Source organism: Polypterus senegalus, chromosome 7, assembly GCF_016835505.1.
Source record: "Polypterus senegalus isolate Bchr_013 chromosome 7, ASM1683550v1, whole genome shotgun sequence".
NCBI lineage: Eukaryota > Metazoa > Chordata > Cladistia > Polypteriformes > Polypteridae > Polypterus > Polypterus senegalus.
This window is the reverse complement of record NC_053160.1, coordinates 57244899-57265429: the sequence shown is the minus strand read 5'-3', so window position 1 is coordinate 57265429 and position 20531 is coordinate 57244899. Positions and strand designations below refer to the sequence as shown.

Genomic DNA, 20531 nt, shown 5'->3' with positions numbered 1-20531 from the left:
GTAAAAAAAAAAAAAAACTTTATCACCATTTAAGAGAGTGTTTCGGAGGAGCAACCGCATCTTTATCGGGTGTGTTCAGTCCCCCTCTTCACAACACGAGTGGCAGAGACAAAAAGTGGCTGGCGTGTAGCGCAGGCCAGGGAGGTTGGCGAGTGAAGCCAGCAGGATTAACCCCCTAGTGTATTGGGACAACGGGAACAGAGCATTGAAATTCAACCCTATAGGGGCCCATGGTCACCGCCGGGGGGCACCCAGATGCCTGAGAAACCCTGGACGTCAGCACTTCCGCCACACCCGGAGGTGCTGGGGGAAAGAACACCAGGGACACTCGGAGTGCTTCCAGGTGCTCAGCCGGCACTTCTGCCACACCAGGAAGTGCCAGTGGAAGTTCATCGGGAGGCATCTGGAGCACATCCAGGTGAGCATAAAAGGGGCCACCTCCCTCCATTCGATGGCTGGAGTCAGGTGGAAGAGGATGGAGCTCAGAGTAGAGGAGTGGAGCCAGTCAGGAAGACAGAGAAAGGCATTGTGAAAGGCCTGGACTGTGGGTGATTTGGTATGGAGTACTGGGTTGTGTGCACTGTAAATATGAAAAATATGAATAAATGTGTGTTGGTGGTTGAACCTTCAGTGTCCACCTATCTGTGTTCAGGAAACCTCCCACAATGGCATCCCAGATGATACTATATGCCTGGTTCATGGCAGATACCAGTCTCTAAAAATAATTTTGTGGACAACCCGTTGCAGCGGGTCAGCCCACACACACACTGCGGGAGTGGTATACACACAACCCCGTGGGATTGACTCACCCAACGGACCACCACCTGTTCGCAGAAGGGCCATTCCCACCTGGTGTGGGAAAATAACATCAGGTGTAGCAGGAGTGCAGCAGGCTTCTATGAGCGTGCCGCCGCTGAGTACGCCCGGGACGGTATCGTGTCTAGTAAGGCCATGCTGGGGAAGTCGCCTCGGACAAACGGGACCCAGGAGTAAGTTCCCTGCTCAACGGCAGTCGGCCCTAGGGGGTTGGACTTGTTTCTTGTGTTGCAGGCAGGGACTGCCCGGATCCGCGTCGGTGGCAGAAGATGTGTTGATCCGCGGGGCTTTATCGGCGTGGCAGCAGCAGGAAGAGCTGTTGAGTAGGAGTCGCTGCAGCTCGGACGGCCGCTGCAGCTGCGGAGCTGCCCGGAGGCTCGCCACCGCACCAGGAGCATGGGAAGCAAGATGGCCGAGGACTGAAAGTCCTTCCCTGAGGCAGGCAAGGGATTGAATGGTGTGCGTACCGGCCAATGATTGAGCCGGGGAAGGACCCGATTGGGCCGAGGAGACGGCCCCATGGTAGGCAGCCGGTGAGTAGGGCTGATCGACAGGTAAGTCCACTGCCGGCTGACTGTCTGTGCTTGCTGGCTGCTCTGCGTGAGCTGGAGGAGGGCCATCAGCTGGCAGAGTCACTATTACAGGTGATACATGCCCTCTGGGAGGAATTGAAGAAGCTGGAGGGGAAGGCGGTCGCGTCCGTGAAGACGCTGCATTAGTGGGCGGAATGATGCGGCGCTGGATACTCCAACCAGAGCGGCACGACAGGGCAGGTAAGTGGAACCAGCCCTGTAAAGAAAAAGTGAAACCCCAATGAAAAGAACCGTGATATGACTGATCGGATTCAAGTAGTGGGGGCTCGGATAGTGGATGCGGTGGTGGTGACCGATCTGGTGGTGAGGGGGGAAAGAGCAAGGTAGGTCCTAATGCCCTATGTCCCAAGCCAGTGTCGGTCTCATGTTGCTCTACAGGGACGCAGACAGCATGGGGTGTCTTCCTTTCCCATAGGGAGACCCAAACCATCATGGCATTTCAGAAAAAGAGGAGGACCCGAAGGAAGAGAGCTGGCTCATCCAATAGAGAGGGATGTGAGGCTGGGAGCTCATATCTTGAGAAGGGCCGTTCTCTGATGAGGCAGAAGGAAACCCCGAAGTCGGCTGAGGCGACAGGGGTGCAGGCGGTCCCGTCTGATTTTCCAATCTGGGGGGCGCAGAGACCTTGGAGGGGTTGCTGAAGTGGCACATGCCGGGGTGCTGGTCGGAGGGGGGAACGTTGCCTGTGTGCAACACGGAAGGATGCGAGTGGTGGTGTCCAGGCAGCGTCTCTGCCCCTGTTTCTGCTCTTTGTGTTGCAGGACCGGACCCTGGGAAGGTGCAAGTAGGACCCGCTTCGTGGGACACCTGCCCTCACAGGAAGGGCCACTGGCCCCTATGGGTCTCAGCTAGCAATGGGGCAGTGTAGTATATAGTCTCACACATACTCACAGGGGATAGCTGAAGGGCTCTTGACTATAATTCCCCCATCACACCAGGGGTCGGCGCTGCGTCTTAACATCTTTCTGTCTTTCTCCCACTGCAGAGTGGATGATTGACAGCTAGAACACCACTGATGTCACTTCCAGTGTCCTTCCACCTGGTACTGAAAGCCAGAAGCTCTGCAATTTTTGGGAGTTTTGTTTTGAACTTCCGTCTGCAGAGACAACTCTGCAATAATTGCATGGTTTTCGATTTTTTGATGCATCCAATTATATGGGGTGGCCGTCTTGATACCGCAACTCTTTATCATTTTCTTCTTTTCCTTTTACAATATATAGTTGCATTTGGGCTTCTGAGTTGCACAATATACAGCTAGGAGTTTGCTTGCACACAGATTTTATTCTTGAACTTAAACAGCAAACTTGACATCTTCTTTAGCTGTTCTGCTCCAGTGATGAATCCTTTGGATTAGAAGAATTTGAAGACATATTCCTTGGGGGTATCAAGTTGAAGGTAGGCAGGAGCGGCAGCGCTGTGCCTAAAAGACAGAACAGACCGAACAGGAGAAAATGAACAGATTACTGAGTAAGTTGCTCAAATTTAAAACTTTCCATCACCATGAGATATGCATGTTCACACTCTGAGCTGCAGCTATCTGCAGTTGATCTTGCATGGCTAAACAGTGTGTTTCCTCTGTACCTGAACAGCTCTAGAGAACAAAAGCACGGTCACAATATATATACATAGCATATATATTTATATTGATATTGAGGTGTAGGTGATATAATCATGCATGCATTTTTTTAATTATCTAAATATTCGGCTTCATTTTTACCTGTATTTACTGAATTAAAGTTTATTAAGCATGTTCAGTAGTAGTAGTAGTACTAGTAGTAGTTTTTATTTTATTATTATTAGTAGTAGTAGTGTTTTATATATTAGTAGTTTTTGTTGTATTTAATATTATTATCTTTATTATTATTATTATTATTATTAGTAGTAGTAGTAGTAGTAGTAGTAGTAGTAGTTCGCCAAGTTTCGGATTTAGGAACGACTGCCAATCCTAATGTGATGAGGGAGACCTTCCGTGATAAGACCCTCAAGGTTGCTGAGGGTTGTGTTGGTGTTACCAGTGTTCCCAGAAGGTGGTGTTTCATCTCGCAGGGCACTCTGGATATCATTGAGAGGAGTTGCAGTGCATGGCTTGATGGCATCTTTGAGAAGCTATGACAGCAGATAATCAGGCATTTGTTAGAGGAATCTGTAAGAGGAATAGTAACACACCATCTATTATCTACTGACCCATGTCCTGCTTACAGAGGAATCAAAGCATTACGCAAATCTGAATCTGTTCCTCGGAGAATGGCACTCATGATGGGTGATGGAACAGTCCTTATGGATGACATGGCAGTTGTGACCCCCTTGTCTAGCTACTTTGAGCATCTGTTTAAAGCTAATTCTCCAGCTAGGACGTTGAACATCTCTGGGTTCATAGTTATTGAGGCAGATTCTCCAATTAGCTGTGAACCACCCAATCTCATAGAGATTACACAGGTGGTGGACCAGCTGAGGGTAGGGAAGGTGGCAGGTATCTGTGGTATCTCCAGGCTGGTGGTAAAGCTGTCCTCCTGGCATTGTAAGCAGTCTTTGCTTCCATTTGGGAGACGGGCATCATCCCAACTGACTGGAAAACGGGACTTGTCGTCCCTATCTGGAAAGGGAAGGTTGATCGCCTGGATTGCAGCAACTACAGGGCTGTAACACTGCTCTCAGTGCCGGGTAAATTCCTTGCTAGGGTCGTCCTCAACAGGATCCATGATCACTTTCTCACCTACCAGCAACCGGAGCAGTGTGTTTTTACGCCTAAGAAGTCTGCCATCGACTGCATCCTGGCACTGAGGGTTCTCATGGAGCACAAACGCAAATATTGGCAGAGTTTCTTTGCAGCTTTTGTCAATTTGACAATTCAAGTCAGTTGATCAAGCTGCCCTGTGGGACATTATTAAACTTCATGGGATCCCCTCAAGGTTGCTGGATATCATGGTCGGCCTGTACACTGGTACTGTGAGTGCTGTGCAGAGGCAAGCAGAATCTCTGCATTTTTCCCAGTTTTTTCCAGGGATTGTCTGGGGTGTGTTCTTGCTCCTACTTGGTTCAATGCTTGCAAGGACTGGGTGTTGGGCAAGGTCATGGGGTCCAGCGGCTGTGGGGCATCCGTTGGTGAAGAAAGATTCACTGATCTTGACTTTGCTGACAATGCTGTGATCTTCGCAGAGTCAATGGATGCTCCGATCGGGGCTCTCAAGAGACTGAGCAAGGAGTCTAAAGAGTGTCTGGGCTTGCGAGTGTCCTTGACAAAAACAAGATCCATGCCTTAAATGACCTATTGGGCACAGCCATCTGCAGTGTGTCTGTTTGCAGAAAGTGTGTCAACCTTGTTGAGAGGTTTACTTTCCTCGGCAGTGACATTCATGTCTTTGTTGACTCTTCCTATGAAGTCAGTAGACAGAATGGGAGAGCATGGGGCGGTCATGAGGTCGCTGAAAAGGAGTGTGTGCTGTTCCCAATATCTATACAAAAGGATGAAGGTCCAAGTCTTTAGAGTCCTGGTGCTTCCTGTCTTGCTATATAGTTGCGAGACATGGATGCTATCCAGTGACCTGAGACAAAGGCTGGACTCTGGTACTGCATCTCTTTGGAGAATCCATGGGTGCCACTGGTTTGACTTGTCGAAAGAACGGTTGCTCATGGAGTCCTGAATGAGGCACATTATCTGCATTGTGAGGGAGCGTCAGTTACGGCACTATGGCCATGTGTCGCGATTCCCAGAGGGTGATCAGGCTCGCAGGTTCTGAGTGGCTAGACCAGGCCAAGGGGATGCTCACGTAACACCTTGCTGTGCCAGATAGAGGGTCATTTCTGGAGGATGGAGCGTGTGTCTGCCTGGGGGGTTGCCAACCAAGATCCTGAGCTGTTTTGTCATGTGGTGGGTGTGGCAATGTGCTGTCCCAGTGCATGCTCCCCAACCTGACCTGACCTGTAGTATTATGTTATATATTAGTAGTAGTAGTTATATTTTATATTATTATATTTACTATTATTATTGTTATTATTAATAGTAGTAGTGGTAGTAGTAATATTAAAATTGTTTTGGTTATTGTTGCATCATGTCACAAGTGATACTGTTGCCTGTATCGAGTAGCAAAGAATAACAGCACACTGATACCCTTGACCATCATCATTATTACTAATTAGGCCTTCATTTATTAAGGAAATAAATCAAGTGCCATATCATTGCCATTTAATACCTTTGAAGTCCAAATCTATGAGTTCCCCTCTGGATTGCAGCAACTCTTTCAGTTACCTGAACAAAAGTTAAGATCATATGGACCTTCTTGAAGCCATCCATGACGCGAAAGAGTATAAGCAGCTTGACTTTTATCAGCATCAACTCAGACCTCACACAGAAGCTGTTGTGTGGTGACCTCATAGGTAACATTGCCATCAGAAAATGCAGATGTGTGCTTTTCTCATATGCAACAAAGAAACTGAATCAACCCCTTAACATTCACTTTTGAGTTTTGACTATTTTGAAAAGGTATTTGTATTTGACGTTAAAAGTCATAGTTTGGTTTGTGATGTGTGCTTCTTTGTTTATTTATTGTTAAGATTAAAGTTGTTATAAGGAATACTAATGTAGTGGATTCAGGGCAGGATGGGTAGTCATGGGGGGCAGTGACAGGATCATTGAATGTGAGATGTAATTTTTAACTGCATAACGAGAAGTCTAGATGATGGCTGTCACATGTGAATTAACAAAATGCTTAAGCAGCACCACCATCTGAAATCCACTTTTTTACATCTAGATGAAAATTCATCTTGCCAAGTTGTTAACCCATTAAGACAAGTCTAAACCCTCCTCTCCCGAAGTCATCTAAAACTTCAGCAGCTGCAGAAGCTGAGCAGAAAAAAAAGGATGAAAACAAATACTGAAGTAATAGGCAGGGGAACTTAAACTAGTAAAAGAATACCCTCTGAGGAATCAAAGCCTGTCAGCAATTGAGCTGTTATCTGTCTACATCCTGCAATGCTGGTGTTTATCACAGCCACTAGACTGATTTGTATTATTCAGCTCAACCTCACATTTTAATTACCTGAAATGTTTCTTAAAGCAAAGTACAATAGTTTATCATTTGGTTTAGTGACTCTAAAATGTTTCATAACACTATGTTTAGTACCCACAGAAATTTGCACTGTAAATACAAAGATCTCATAATATTCTCAGACCTGTTTAATGGAAATCATGTTTGTAGGGGAGCCAGAGCCCATCTTGGAAGCATTGGATTTAATGAAGGTGAGAGACCTGGATGGACTGCCTGTCTGATGTGAAGCCCACGTGCCTACACTGACACTAACACCTTGACAGTTTTAAATGGTTAATAAACATAACAAGCATATCTTAGTGGACGTGTGAGGAAAACCTCACACAAAACCACAGGGAGAACATGTAAACTCAGTATAGCATACTAGTTTGAGCCACAGTCCAATGGGTTTTATTTCTTAGCTTTCTAGATGGGTTGTGGAAGGGACTGAAGTTGAATGTGATATGAAATATTATATCACTTATTGTATGCCCAATTGTTGTGAATCATACCGATTGAAGTCTTTAAAAACTAACAAAAAGGGAATAAAAACTGTAAGCAATTAAAAAACTAGGATTTCAAATTAAGCATGAAAGGAGAAATTGATGGTTATCAGTTTCAACAAGTGATAAAATAGAAATAAGTTTAAAAAAGTATGCTGTATTCTTAGCAATAATTGGCTTCTAATTAAAAACTGGCTGAAATGAAAACCTGTGGTCTCTGTGCAGAGTTTTGCGTGATCCCCTTGACCTCACACCCCATAAAGAGTATACTGAAGATGACAAGCTCGGTGGAAATGTCAGATAGAATAAGGCAATGGACAACCCCAGTACTGCCAACACAGAAGAGAAGGAGTGTGGCTGAGTGGTCAAGTGCTTAACCTGGGAAGAGCTGTTTACTGACTGACTTTTCCTTGGTGTTTTTCCCTTATTGTGCAACTTCAGCTTTTTCTGCTATTATGGAAAATAAATCTTTATGTTATATGTGGGGCCAAATTATATATACAGAATATTTACAGGGCAAAAAAGGAACAAAAAATCTACTGCAGTTTAGAAAATGTACTCATGTGACATTCTGATGAGCACACACACTATTTTGAAGCATTTTTAACTTTTGCTTGTGTACTTCATAATGGAGGCAGATATTATATTTATGAAATATTTTTACAATGATAAAATATTGAAAACTAACTTATAGAATGTAGATACGTTCCATCCTTTATGGAGCTCTGACCAGAAGAGGCGGAGTCAGTTGCCCTCATGGGTTGTCTTCTTGGCACTGTGGATGGAAAAAGAGACAACACTGTTATAGGCATCACCTTTCCTGCCCCAGAGTGGAAGTTCATTCCTCTGATAAGTTGTTAAGGTGAAACTCTGATGCACATGCATGACGATGGTTTATCAGAGCATTTCAGCAGCTGTCCCACCTGCACTTCAGAACAAGTCATCAACGTGAAGCTAAGCATGTTCAGACCCGGCCAATACTTGGATGGGAGTCCATCTAGGAAAAGCTAGGGTTGCTGCTGGAGGAGGTGTTGGGGAGGTCATGAGGGGGCGCTTACCCTGTGGTCTGTGTGTGGATCCCAATGCCACAGCTTGACGGGGACACTGTGCTGTAAATATGGTGCTGTACTTTGGATGAGACATTACTCGCTGCGGTCATGAAAGATCTCTGGGCATCTTTTGAAAAGAGTAGGGTGTTTCCCTAGCTAAATTGCTCAGAATTCTAATACATTTTATTTATATAACAACTGTTTCATGCTCAACATGGCCTAGTCCATTCTGGCCCCCTAATTATCCCCTGTCTCTAATTGGCCATCTCTCCCACCACTTCACCACCTAAAGTGTGGTGAATGTACTGGCACAATAAAGCATGGGTGGGTGGCTGAAGTGGGTCCCCAATTTCTTTGTAAAGCATTTTGAGTAGCAAGAAAATTAATATATAAATGTAAATAATTATTAATACTATTATAAAATACATATTTTAATAGCACATTACAATATCATGTGGTTAAAAATTGAGCTCAAATAGACTTGTGGTGACTGCAATAGCTTTTGTAGACACAAGATTCCCACTCTAGTGATGGAAAAATCTTACTTTTTAAACTATTGCTAGTTGTCAGCCATTGATGGTTTATATGAGGGACGTTCAAAATATTTCCGCACTTTTATATTTTCAGTAGTAATTGGTCGTGTCTGAGTTTGTGACTGGGAAAATTGCATAGCAAAGGAAGGTGACTATGTAGAAAAGTGATGTAATTTGTTTTTGAAATTTTTAATAAGTAGTTAAAAATAAGTGTGGAAACTTTTTGAATCGTCCCTTGTAGCTAATTGTAGTTCAGATTTCTTAGGTGAAGTTTTTGAAAGAACTGCCGGAAGGGAAAAAATCTCTTTTGAATTTTCCATCATGGCGCAGGTCATTGTTTTGCATTAATGATAATTAATGTTGATTTAGCCTACTGTAATCTGCAGACAACATAGCTCTGAGGTTGTTTGTAGTGTATTGTAAATATTAAGTACATGTTTGTTTATTCATTCTGTACTCATATAGTGATGCTTACATAGTTCCTTTTCTCTTCCATTTCTTCCTAGAAACTGTAAGTAATTTATTTTCTTTTACGGGTAACATACCACAATCAGGAGGAGAAGTGAGCTGTTGTGGCAGATGCTCACAATTCGAGCACAAGCCACTGCTTATATGGCCAGCATAAGGCACAAGCCACTCTCCTGTCGTGTCATTACCTTGTAATGGCGATCTGTTTGCCCTCAGACAAGTAAAATATAAAAAACGTTGAAATATTCAGTCTCAAAGTTAATTTGAAATAGTTAGCTGAGCTTTCACAGTATGTTTCTCTGTTTTAAGACTGTTTTGAAAATTTGCCCATGCTTTTCAAAATGTTTTTGGATTTTCAAAAATTTGTACAGCACTCTGTGTTTGATATATCTTAATGAAAACTGAGCCATCCCAAGAATCAATAGGACATACTCAGGAAGTCCTAATACACTCAGAACAAGATCACCTTTATATTTTGATAAATACATTTTTAATTATTTTATAAATTCATTTACACTGAGAGAATTGCAACAAATCTGTCAGAAATGTATTAAATCAGATGTGACACCTCCTTGCCTACCCATCTAGAGAGCACGAAATTAGAAGACTGAACTCACTCAGGAAGCACAGATTCAGGATCGTTAATTAAGATTATTAGATGCCTAACAGATTCTCAAAAACTTTTGGACACCTTCTCACAACACAAATTTGTGTTATTCTGGTTTGAAATAGACAGAATGTCTTTACTGCAGTGTGCTATGGTAAGTGGGTTAAGACTCTTCCATTTGATCAAATAATAATGATGATAAAAGTCAGTATGTTCTCTTGTGATGAAATGACAAAATTTTGTTTGTAATGCCAGTCTTTTTTAGGGAGTGGGCACTCTTTCGGGTATGCCATCAACTTCAGAGATATACATGATTAATTATGTTGTTCATCCGGTCTTCAGTTTACATTTTTGTGAATTAAAAGAAATTGTTTTCCCCTCATATATAATTTTAATGTTTCTCAGAAAACCTCTGCCAACTATTTTGGAATTTACATTATTTTCCACAAAAATGTCAATTTGTCTAGAGGTAAATTTAATAAAAATCTTCATCTCCTAAAGATTATACGCTTAAGTGGCCAACTGTGAGTACTTCATATTTTAGGATGCATGGAGCATGAACACAAATACAAATTACATCATTGCTGAAAGGTTTAACAGAAGGAAGCAAATTGTTATCAATAGGAAAGTAGTGAATTCTTGAGTAACTATGATACACTGACAAGAAAAACAATATAGTCTTGAAAAAGGGTGGCGAGAAACCTCCAAGAGTGCTACAATTTATGATTCTACTAAAGATTCTAGAGGAGAGTTTTATACTCAAGTGAAACTCTGCTATTATTATAAGTATGTGAGTAGACATCATAGGAATTAAAGAGAGAATGTTATAAATTCCTTATCGTTTCAATTATATGCGCATGTTGCAGCCAGTAATCATTTAGTTTTGTTCAGTTACACAGCTACTTTTATATGCTGCCCTTCGGAATCAAAGATTACCTCAGACGTCACAAAGAAGCTTCATTAATTAGTTTTCTGACATGTCCGTTCTTATTGGAGGTTTTACAGTGATGACCCCTTCCAACCCAATCTCTCTTTATTTTGTATTGATCTTTAATATTTGTATCTGATTTCAGTGAGCATAGATGTAATAACCCTTCCCTTCTTTTGAATTCATGACATATTCCAACCTGCGGTGGGTTGGCACCCTGCCCAGGATTGGTTCCTGCCTTGTGCCCTGTGTTGGCTGGGTTTGGCTCCAGCGGACCCCCGTGACCCTGTATTCGGATTCAGCGGGTTAGAGAATGGATGGATGGATGGATGGACATATTCCAACTGATTAAAATTGATTATTGCTCTTTGTAACATTTGTTCTTTTTTAAAAATTCACATTTCTTTATGATATCCTATAGACACCTTTCACCTTTTCTTGTTGTTTTTGAAGCTATACTAAACTGACATTTTTTGCCCATCTTCCTTTTAGCTGTTGAAATATTTCACAACAACCAGGAAAATTTTTAAACAAATATGCGATTAAAGAAAAACAAGTGAAAATACAGTCTCATCCTGCTCTGTCTTACATTCTCAAATGACACAAAGATGCAACACTTCAGAGTCCTAGTCCTCTGACATTCCACCCTGCAAGCCACCCCAGAGACATACAAACATTACCTTAACAATTTAAAAGTATAGAATTACTAAGATAATAATTGTATAATAATTTCTCAACATGAAAGGAAACCTGATAGAGTATTTTGACAGAAATGGAAAAAGTAAAAAATAAAATATGTACTATAGATTTTGGAGGCAGGAGGCACGGTGGCGCAGTGGTAGCGCTGCTGCCTCGCAGTTAGGAGACCCAGGTTCACTTCCCGGGTCCTCCCTGCGTGGAGTTTGCATGTTCTCTCCGTGTCTGTGTGGGTTTCCTCAGGGTGCTCCAGTTTCCTCCCACAGTCCAAAGACAGGTTAGGTGCATTGGCAATTCTAAATTGTCCCTAGTGTGTGCTTGGTGTGTGGGTGTGTGTGCCCTGCGGTGGGCTGGCGCCCTGCCCGGGGTTTGTTTCCTGCCTTGTGCCCTGTGTTGGCTGGGATTGGCTCCAGCAGACAACCGTGACCCTGTAGTTTGGATATAGTGGGTTGGATAATGGATGGATGGATTTAGGAGGCAATAAGATGTCATGTCCTTCCACTGTAATTAGTTTCAAAAAAGAGTAGCAACTCGTTTAAGGTTGTAGATGTTCTTTCATTTCTTCATCACCTGCAGAATGGCTGTCAGGAAAAAGCAGGAGCCGTAGGTGAATGATACCCTTGTCCCTTCAGATTCCTACTATTATACAGTAAATATATCCTTGTGTTTTCATAAAAGTATAACATATCTAACCCTAATTCAAAATAAGCAGTGAAAGATACTGCATTTCTAGGATTAACAAAAACAAAAACAGAAAAAAATTGTAAGATAAATGGTAAATGTTACAGAAAATTGTATTATCTTCCTGCAGGTTGCACATACTTAACACTGAGTTGCAATCTGTTGCAGATATTTTTATACTGTATTTATAATGTCAGAATTGTTCAGCTGCTGAGTTCTTTAGAAAAGCATCACACATTAGAGACATCACAATTAATTATTGTTAATTATAATTATAGTTACTGACAGCACAATTAATTATAAAATGTAACTCTTTCTGCATTTAACATGTTATAGTTTACATTGGAGGTTGGGGCATAGAGGGACAAGGAGTAACTGTTTCACAGCTCCAGGACTCTGAGATTCAGCTAGCCCACTGTCCATATAAAATTTGGATGTTCTCCTTGTGACATTGAGGGTTTTCTCCAGGTACCTTTCGCATGTCAAACACTTACTTGTAAACAAAAGTTCTCTAACTTGAGCCAATGTGGCCGAGTATGGGTGTGTGATTGTGCGGGAGCCCTTGCTGAACTGCTGTTCCATTTAAGGCTGCTTCCTCACTACCACCCACTGTGGCCAAGGTAGAGTTCAGTCCACCCTGTCCCAAAATATTGGATTAGGAGGTTTCAGAAATTGCATGGATTGATGGATGAATGAATGGTCATCTAACACTCGATTCTAAAAATTGTCAGTTTTCAAAGGACAAAAATAAAAGTAAACTACTATAAATTATTTTTAAGAAGGGAATTCTAGTGGATGTTTTAATAATTTACAAATATGTCAATTCAAAAAAAGCAAAAATATATATATACGTACACTTGCACACACACACACACACATATATATATATACAGTATATATACACACATTGTAGCATGCAGCTGGGGCCCTTGCTCCACGCTGGGAGGACCGGGGAAGGGAATGTGGCCAGAGCGTTACCTCTCCCGGGACACTAGATGTCAAACCCCCTGGGTTGCAGCGGTGCCTCTGACTCCCCCAGGGTTTCATGGGAGTTGGAGTTTCCTACAGCCCTGTTGGTATCGGTGCTGCCAGGGGTGCTGCAGCAGGAGCTGCTGAGCCCTTAGGGGCAGTTCTTCCACCACACACGGAAGTACTGCCGGAAATGAGTCATCAAGCACCTGGAGCACTTCCCGGAGCCAGAGTCGGGAGGAAGAAGAGTAAGCTTGACCCGAGGAGTGGAAGAGAAGGAAAAGAGAATGAAGACTTGTGTTTGTGCTGTGCTTGTGTTGGGACTGTGTTGTAAGCGTGGGAAATGGGGGAAGGCGTTTCTCACAAGGAAAAAAGAAAATAAAAACCAATGTGTGTGCCTTGAACTTGTGTCCCATGCTTGTCTGTGTTGGGTTCAGTTGCCGATGCCAGTCTGGGTGGTCCACAACATACACACACACATATGCAGTGTATATATATATATATACGAGGTGTGGCAGAAAAGTAATGAGACTGATTTTTTATTTACCAAAGTTTTTTCTTTTTTTCAAACATCAATGTTATCCCCTTCAAAGTAGTTCCCTTGGGCAGCTACACACCGATGGAGACGTTGTTCCCGCTGTTGGTAGCAACGCTGGAAGTCTTCAACCGGTATGGTCTTCAGCATGTCCGTTACACTGTTTTGGATGTTTTCTAAAGTCCTGAATTGACGTCCTTTGAGGACATTTTTCAGTTTAGGAAAAAGGAAAAGTCACACAGACTGAGGTCAGGTGAATAAGGGGGCTGGGGAACCACAGGAATGCCTTTTGAGGTCAAAAATTCTGTTATGGAGAGGGCAGTTTTTTGGCACCATTTTGGCACAGGCATTTCGCATGTGCAAATGTTCAGTCAAAATTTGATGAACGGTAAATCTGTTCAAATTTAATTGTTCACTCAACATTCTTAATGTTAAACGACGGTCTGATCTCACAAGAGTGTTCACACGTTCGATGTTTTCATTGGTTTTCGAAGTTGAAGTCCTCCCTGAACGATGTTCATCTTCAACGTGTTTTCAGCCTTCCAAAAATTATTTGTGCCAGCGAAAAACTTGAGCTCGGGATAAAGAATGTTCCCCATAGGCCTGTTTTAACTTTTCAAACGTCACACTTGCCGTTTAATGGCACAACGTTGCTCCAAATTCCGCTGTTCCATTTTGCGTGACGCACAACCAAAAACACAACTTCGCTAATAGCAGTCACAAAAATCACGTAGTTAACGGAAGGAGTTGAAACTCGCACTGAGCTATGGGAGGGTACTGATACACGTGCTCTATCAAGGACAACAGCGCAGCGTTGCCAGATCGCTTGCAGTGTTGCCAGTCTCATTACTTTTCTGCCACACCTCGTATATATATATATATATATATTGTGGACCCGGCCCGGACACAGACAGGCAGACATGTTGTCTTTCACCACCACACGTTTATCTTTTACAATATTTACAATTTTTTACGTGCACCACAAACCCTAACACAGTCCTGGCCAACCAATGCCTTCTCTTCGGGCAGCCTCCACACTCTCTGCTCCTGCCTCGTCCTGCTTCCACCCGACTCCAGCCCTGAATGAAGGGAGACGGCCCCTTTTATATGCTCCCGGATGAGCTCCAGGTGGTTCCCGGCATTCCCCGATGGACACGCCCCAGTGTGGCAGAAATGCCGGCTGTTCTCCCGGAAGCTCTCCGGGTGTCCCTCTTCTTCTTCCCCCGTCCAAGGTCCCCAAGGCATTGGGACGCCCCCTGGCGCTGACCACGGGTCCCTACAGGGTTGAGCTTCCAAGCCCTCTACCCGTGGCCCCCAAAGCAACCAGGATGATCCCACGTGATCCCAGTTGGGCGCACGCCCACTACCAGTCTTTCAAGGCGTCCCGGCCGGGTCGTCGCCCTGGCATCCTCGACATATATATATATATATATATATATATATATATATATATATATATATATATATATATATATATATATAGTCACACACATGCACAGGCAGCCAACTGGTGAGTGAAACTTCACAAGACAAAGGGGCTGTATTGGGTATTAATGCCTCTCTTGTCTTTTCATCAGAATCCATGAAGAAAAACAATAAACAAGCTCACTCACCAACTCTCCGGGATTCCCAAAACGGCTTGTCTTCCAGTTTATTACTTTCGCCTTCATCTCCCAAAGATGACATCACTGCCGGTCTCATAGTTATGACATCATTTCCACCAATACTTCCTTCTGGTTGCCAACTTCTACTGTCATGTAATCAACTGTTACACTTTTGATCAAATATTTTCAATTATTTTTCACTGAAGATCGCTGGACATTAGACGGGGACAACTGCCCAACTCTTTTTTTTTGTTATTCTCCTACTATATATATATATATATATATATATATATATATATTGTGAACGCTGGCCCGGACACAGGCAGACGGACAACATAGTTTTACCCAACACACCGTTTATTTACAATATATACAATAAATACGTGCTCACAAACTCCAGTGCCTCTTGCACCGATTCCCCCAATGTCCAGGCTCACAGTCTTTGTGCCTTCTCTTCCTGGCCGCCTCCAATCCTCTCCCCGGCTCTGTCTCGCTACCTCCCGACATCCACCAATGACTGGAGGGAGGCGGCCCCTCTTATAGGAACCCAGATGGGCTCCAGCTGCTTCCCGGCAATTAAACTTAGCCACACCCATGTGTGGCAGAAGTGCCGGCTGCGCACCCGGAAGCTTCCTGGTGTGGTGGAAGTGCTGGGGTAACAGGTCCCCAAGGCATTGGGGCGCCTCCTGGCGGTGACCACGGGCCCCTACAGGGTAGGGCTTCCATGCCCTGTACCCGTGGCCCCCAAAGCAACCCGGAAGGCAACCCCCACGTGATCCAGGGTGGGTGCAGAACCACATCCGGTCCTTCATGTCGTCCCGGCCGGGTCATGGCCCCTGGCATCCCTGACAATATATATATATATATATATATATATATATATATATATATATATATATATATATATATATATATATAATTTACACACACACTATCATACAACAACACCTCATGCACAGGTTGGCTGCTAAAGTGAATTCAGAAAGCATTCAGACCCCATCACTTTCGTCACAATTTACTGTGCTGTAAATATAATTTTAAATGGTTAAATATGCCATTTTTGCCAATCAGTCTACAGTCAATAATCCATAATAACAAAGTAAAAACACATTTTCAGAAATGTTTGCAAATTTAATATATTAAAATATTAAAAATCAAAAACTTAAACTTCTCATTCAAATAGGTACAGGTATTCAGACCCTTTGCCGTGCCACTCCAAATGGTGGTCACTTGCATTATTTCTTCTTGAGATGTATCTAGAACTTGATTGGAGTCCACCTGTGGCAAACTAAATTGATTGATCTTAGTTTCTAACTTCACCTACCTGTACAGCACATGTCAGGACACAAACCAAGTCATGGAGTTGAAGGTATACTCAGACCTCTGTCATCCAGTTGTGGTGAGGCACAGATCAGATCAAGGGTATAAAACTGTCTAGAAAGCTTTGAGTGTTTCCAGGAGCACAGTGGTCAAAATAATTGTGAAGTGGAAGAAGTTTGGAAGCACCAGGACTCTTCACAGAGTTGTCCATCTTACCAAACTGAGTAGCTGGGAAGTGACCAAGAACCTAATGGTCACTCTAACACAGTAGTCCCCAACTCCAGTCCTGGGGGCACCAGTGGCAGCAGGTTTTGATTCTAACACTTTACTTAATTAGTAACCTGTTTTTGCTGCTAATTAACTTCTTTTGAATTAATTTTAATTGACTTGTTTTTAAAGATTTGGTGCCCTGAATTTCTTCGTCATTCCTCTGAATTTCTTCATTTCTTTCCTTAAACAGAAATTAAATGTGAAGTGAGTGAGCCAACAGAAGACTAACTAAGTTAGAGCCTCAAACTCCAACCAATTTCTCTCCAACCAGTTGCTTAATTAGGCGGCGAGTCTTGATGTTAATTAAACCCATTCTTTAATTTCATGGCTTGTTGCTGCTCTCATTGTGCTATACCATTGTCAGACACGCACGATTAGGAGGCAAACAAAGGGGTCCAAAACAGCATGACAGAACAACAGATGAGGGTTGGAACAGAGTACTAACACCTTTTCTCTTCTTTTGACAAACCAAAGGAAGAATAAAAAAATAATACTCGCTGCAATTACATCACAATAAGCCACTTCCTGCTCCCCAGGATGACTCCACTTCCCATTCCTTCACTAGAAGACATTATTTCCGGTCTCATTCCAATGACTTCACTTCCGTCCTTCTCTGATGATATCACTACCGGCTCCCATTGAAAACATCACTTCTTGCCAACTCATTTCCACGCCAGTCTTACATTTCCTGTCATTTCTTCATAGAAGTCCCGCGATGAAAATCTCTGCTTGTCATTTGTATGTTTGTACACATTTTGACCGTTACATCAGTCATTCATGATTACTCTGCCATGGGGAATTTCCCCAAACCTTGATCTTTTGTGCTGTGCTTTATTTCTTTCATACCATGCATTTCCGAAATTGTTGATTTTCTCTTTTTTAAGAACTTTGTTAAATTGTTTTGGGGACATTCCTGAGACGTTCACCTTTCTTTATTCATAAAAACCTGCAGCCACTGGGTCTCTCCAGGACAAGAGTAGGGGACCCCTGCTCTAATAGAACTTCAGAAGACCTCTGCTGAAATGGGAGAACCCGTTGGAAGGATGATCATATCAGCAGCACTCCATCAATCTGGTGCACATGCCAGCCAACTTGGAGTTTGCCAAATTGCCAAAAAGATTTCTGGTCTGATTAGATAAAAATTACACTCATTGGGCAGAACTCCAAGCACTATGTCTGGTGAAGCATGATGATGGCAGCATCATGCTATGTGGGTGCAACTCAGTGGCAAGGACAGGAAGACTGCTCGGAATTGAAAGTAGGATGAATGAAGCCAAATACTGAGAGGTCTTGCAAGAAAACCTGCACCAGAGTACACACAACCTCTGACCGGGACGACTGTTCACTTTTCAGCATGACAATGACCCAAAACATACAAGACAACACTGGAGTGTCTTCTAGAAAAAGTCACTGAATGTCTTTGAGTGGCTCTAGCAAAGTCCAGAGTTAAACCCAATAGACCATCTTGGGAGAGACCAGAAGTTGGCAGTTTACAGACACTTCCCATCCAATCTGACAGAGCTTGAGAGGATCTCTGATGGTGCTTGATAGGATCTACCAGCTCAGACTGGTATAAGCTGCATGCCCAAATCCAAGTATGTAAACTTGTAGAGACTTACCTGGGAAGACTAAAAGCTGTAATTGCTTCCAAAAGGACTTCTACAAAGTACAGAACCATTCATCTGAATTACTTATATGAAAGAGAGACTTGATTTTGAATATCTGCAAACCTTTCTGAAAACATATTTTCACTTTGCCATTATGTATTCTTGAGTGTAGACTGGTGGGCGAAAATGGCACATTTATCTATTTAAAATTAAATCTACAACACAGTAAAGTGTGCAGAACGTGAAGGGGTCTGAATACTTTCTGAATCTACTCTACATTGAACAATGAAACAGGTTTCCAAAAGGGGTGGATATTATTGCATACTGTATGCACTGTATTATATCTATACATATATATCTAGACAGATATAGATTAACAGTATTTGCCCTATATATGTGTGTGTGTTTTATGCATATAATGGACTACATAGTATATTGCATTGACATAATGTTTATATATTTTTAGAAAGTGGATTATGATCAAATGTAACACTTCTGATTTGGCTCCCTCTCTGTTGTGGTATTACTTTATGGCATGTCTGCTGTTTTTATTATCATAAGCTAAAGTTAACCAAAGTCTTGTCACTTCATGATGTGTCAATAAAATAATGAAAATGAAACCAGTCAGTGCCGTCAAGCCATCCCTTCCAGGTGTATTGTCAATTAAAAGAGAATGCTTCCCGTCATCAAACAAGTGACACAATGTTGCAGATATTAATAAGACCTTGTACCTTATTACAGGTTGATCTATGACTATCTCATACCGTGAGTGGCACGCTAGATTTGTAACAATGGAGTCTCTGAAGTAACATAATTGATGCCATTGAACATTTGATTGGGTAAGTGTGTAAGCTCCAGGGGGTCTGGATTGATGGCTCACATTAGTATTCCCGTCCTATGAATGTGCTGTGTTGCTAACCACGTCAGTCTGCCAGCTTCCCTGCGTCTCCTGCTTCCACCAAGGTTAGATATATTCTTTATAGAAGACCTTGGGAATAACAACTGGACTATCCGTCGCATCCACTTACATTGCTTCTTTTACTTGCTTGGCTTCTTTCCCCTTTTTTCTTTTGATTTCCTCACCTGACTCCGGCAAATATCCGTACGAAGAAATCCAAAATCGCATCCCCGGAGTCTTTAGATTTCGAACAGCTGCCAGTCCTTCATGGAAACTCTTAACTGCGAGCAGTGGTTACCTCGTTGCGATCCTGACGGCAGTTCTCGAAGGGAAGGTGGGCAATGCGAGGCTTTGCTTTTGCAGGGACCCCACTTCTTTTGAAGTGAAGGTGACTCGCCGAGCCCGAGAAGAAATGCAGACGGGTATCGCGGACGCTCATCCGGCTCTGCTGCGCGCTGAAGGCTGCCTCCGAGAAGAGCAGGCGTTTCCACATTAGACAGTTTGAGGAGCCACTCGTTCGCTGCTTCGAAAGCTGCACTGAATCTCAGATAATACCATCCACACAATAATAAGACCACGCACTCTTCCTGGCAGTGTATGTTTAATTATTGGATGTGTATGCATGAGTTCTGCACCGAATGGGCGCAAAAACCGCCCCAGATCCACAGGATCCATTTTTCACATCGGCAAACCTCCGTACAGGGACCCGGAGCGCAGGGGCAGCTCGGAGAGCGCCCACCGAGCCCAAAGAGCCCCGGAAGACTGCAGGATGGTAGGCGCACCACCTTTTCGATTATTTTAAGCCGTCGTTTTGGTGTCACTCTCCCCCACCTTTTTCAATTCAGATCACGTGCAGTTGCACTATTTTTAAAACTGCAGTAAAAAAATACACTGATGGGACTGTCTTGGTAGCGTGTGTGTATAATATTTAGAAGCGGTGTGCGTGAAATGCATTTTCGCAAGTACTAACGGGATGCTACATGCAGCTGAGGTGTGAACCCCACTATATGCCTGGACCAAAGCCATTATTAGAGTTTATGATGTTTTATTGAACTGACAGAGGGATTGTCAGACGGCGGCTGCAGCAGCATTTGTGCAGAAGCGTGGATCTGTTTGAACGAGGAGGCGCAGGCACGCTGTACTAATCTTACAGGTCTGCGTGCACGCTGGACTGCATCCGCTCGATTCTCCCCTTGCACCGCCGGTGTGCAATCCTTAATCCAGAAGAGTTCACTCGGAGCCCAATTCATGCGCATTACGGCTCTGTTGTATGTGCACTGCCTTGGCATTTTCAAAGGGCACTCGCGTTCACCGCTTCTTGGTGGAAGTATTTAGCGTAATGAAATCATTGCAGCAAGTTGCGGTGTGCCACCGTGTTGGTGGGCTGTGTGGTCATCACAGTGTATTTCCAACGTTCTCCGACGCCGAGT

General features: G+C 43.2%; 1 protein-coding gene and 1 long non-coding RNA gene across 6 annotated transcripts in view; one reads left to right on the top strand and one right to left on the bottom strand.

Annotated features, from left to right (window-relative positions):
• Positions 1 to 411: 411 nt before the first annotated feature.
• LOC120532576 lies at positions 412 to 19374 on the bottom strand. The gene is made up of 3 exons (XR_005634317.1): positions 19287 to 19374; positions 7625 to 7711; positions 412 to 2829 (listed from the first exon to the last, which is right to left on the bottom strand). It is a non-coding gene; the product is annotated as an uncharacterized LOC120532576 (long non-coding RNA).
• The window catches only part of rgs7bpa (regulator of G protein signaling 7 binding protein a), a 117610-nt gene continuing 116185 nt past the window's right edge, over positions 19107 to 20531 (top strand). Inside the window, exon 1 of one of the 5 annotated variants that reach the window (XM_039758688.1) lies at positions 19107 to 19166. Coding sequence is in view for 2 of the 5 variants with exons in the window: in XM_039758686.1 (XP_039614620.1) it covers positions 19724 to 19873 (150 nt within the window). In the remaining 3 variants the exon portion in view is untranslated. The other 4 variants (XM_039758686.1, XM_039758690.1, XM_039758687.1 and 1 more) reach the window with 4 other exon arrangements.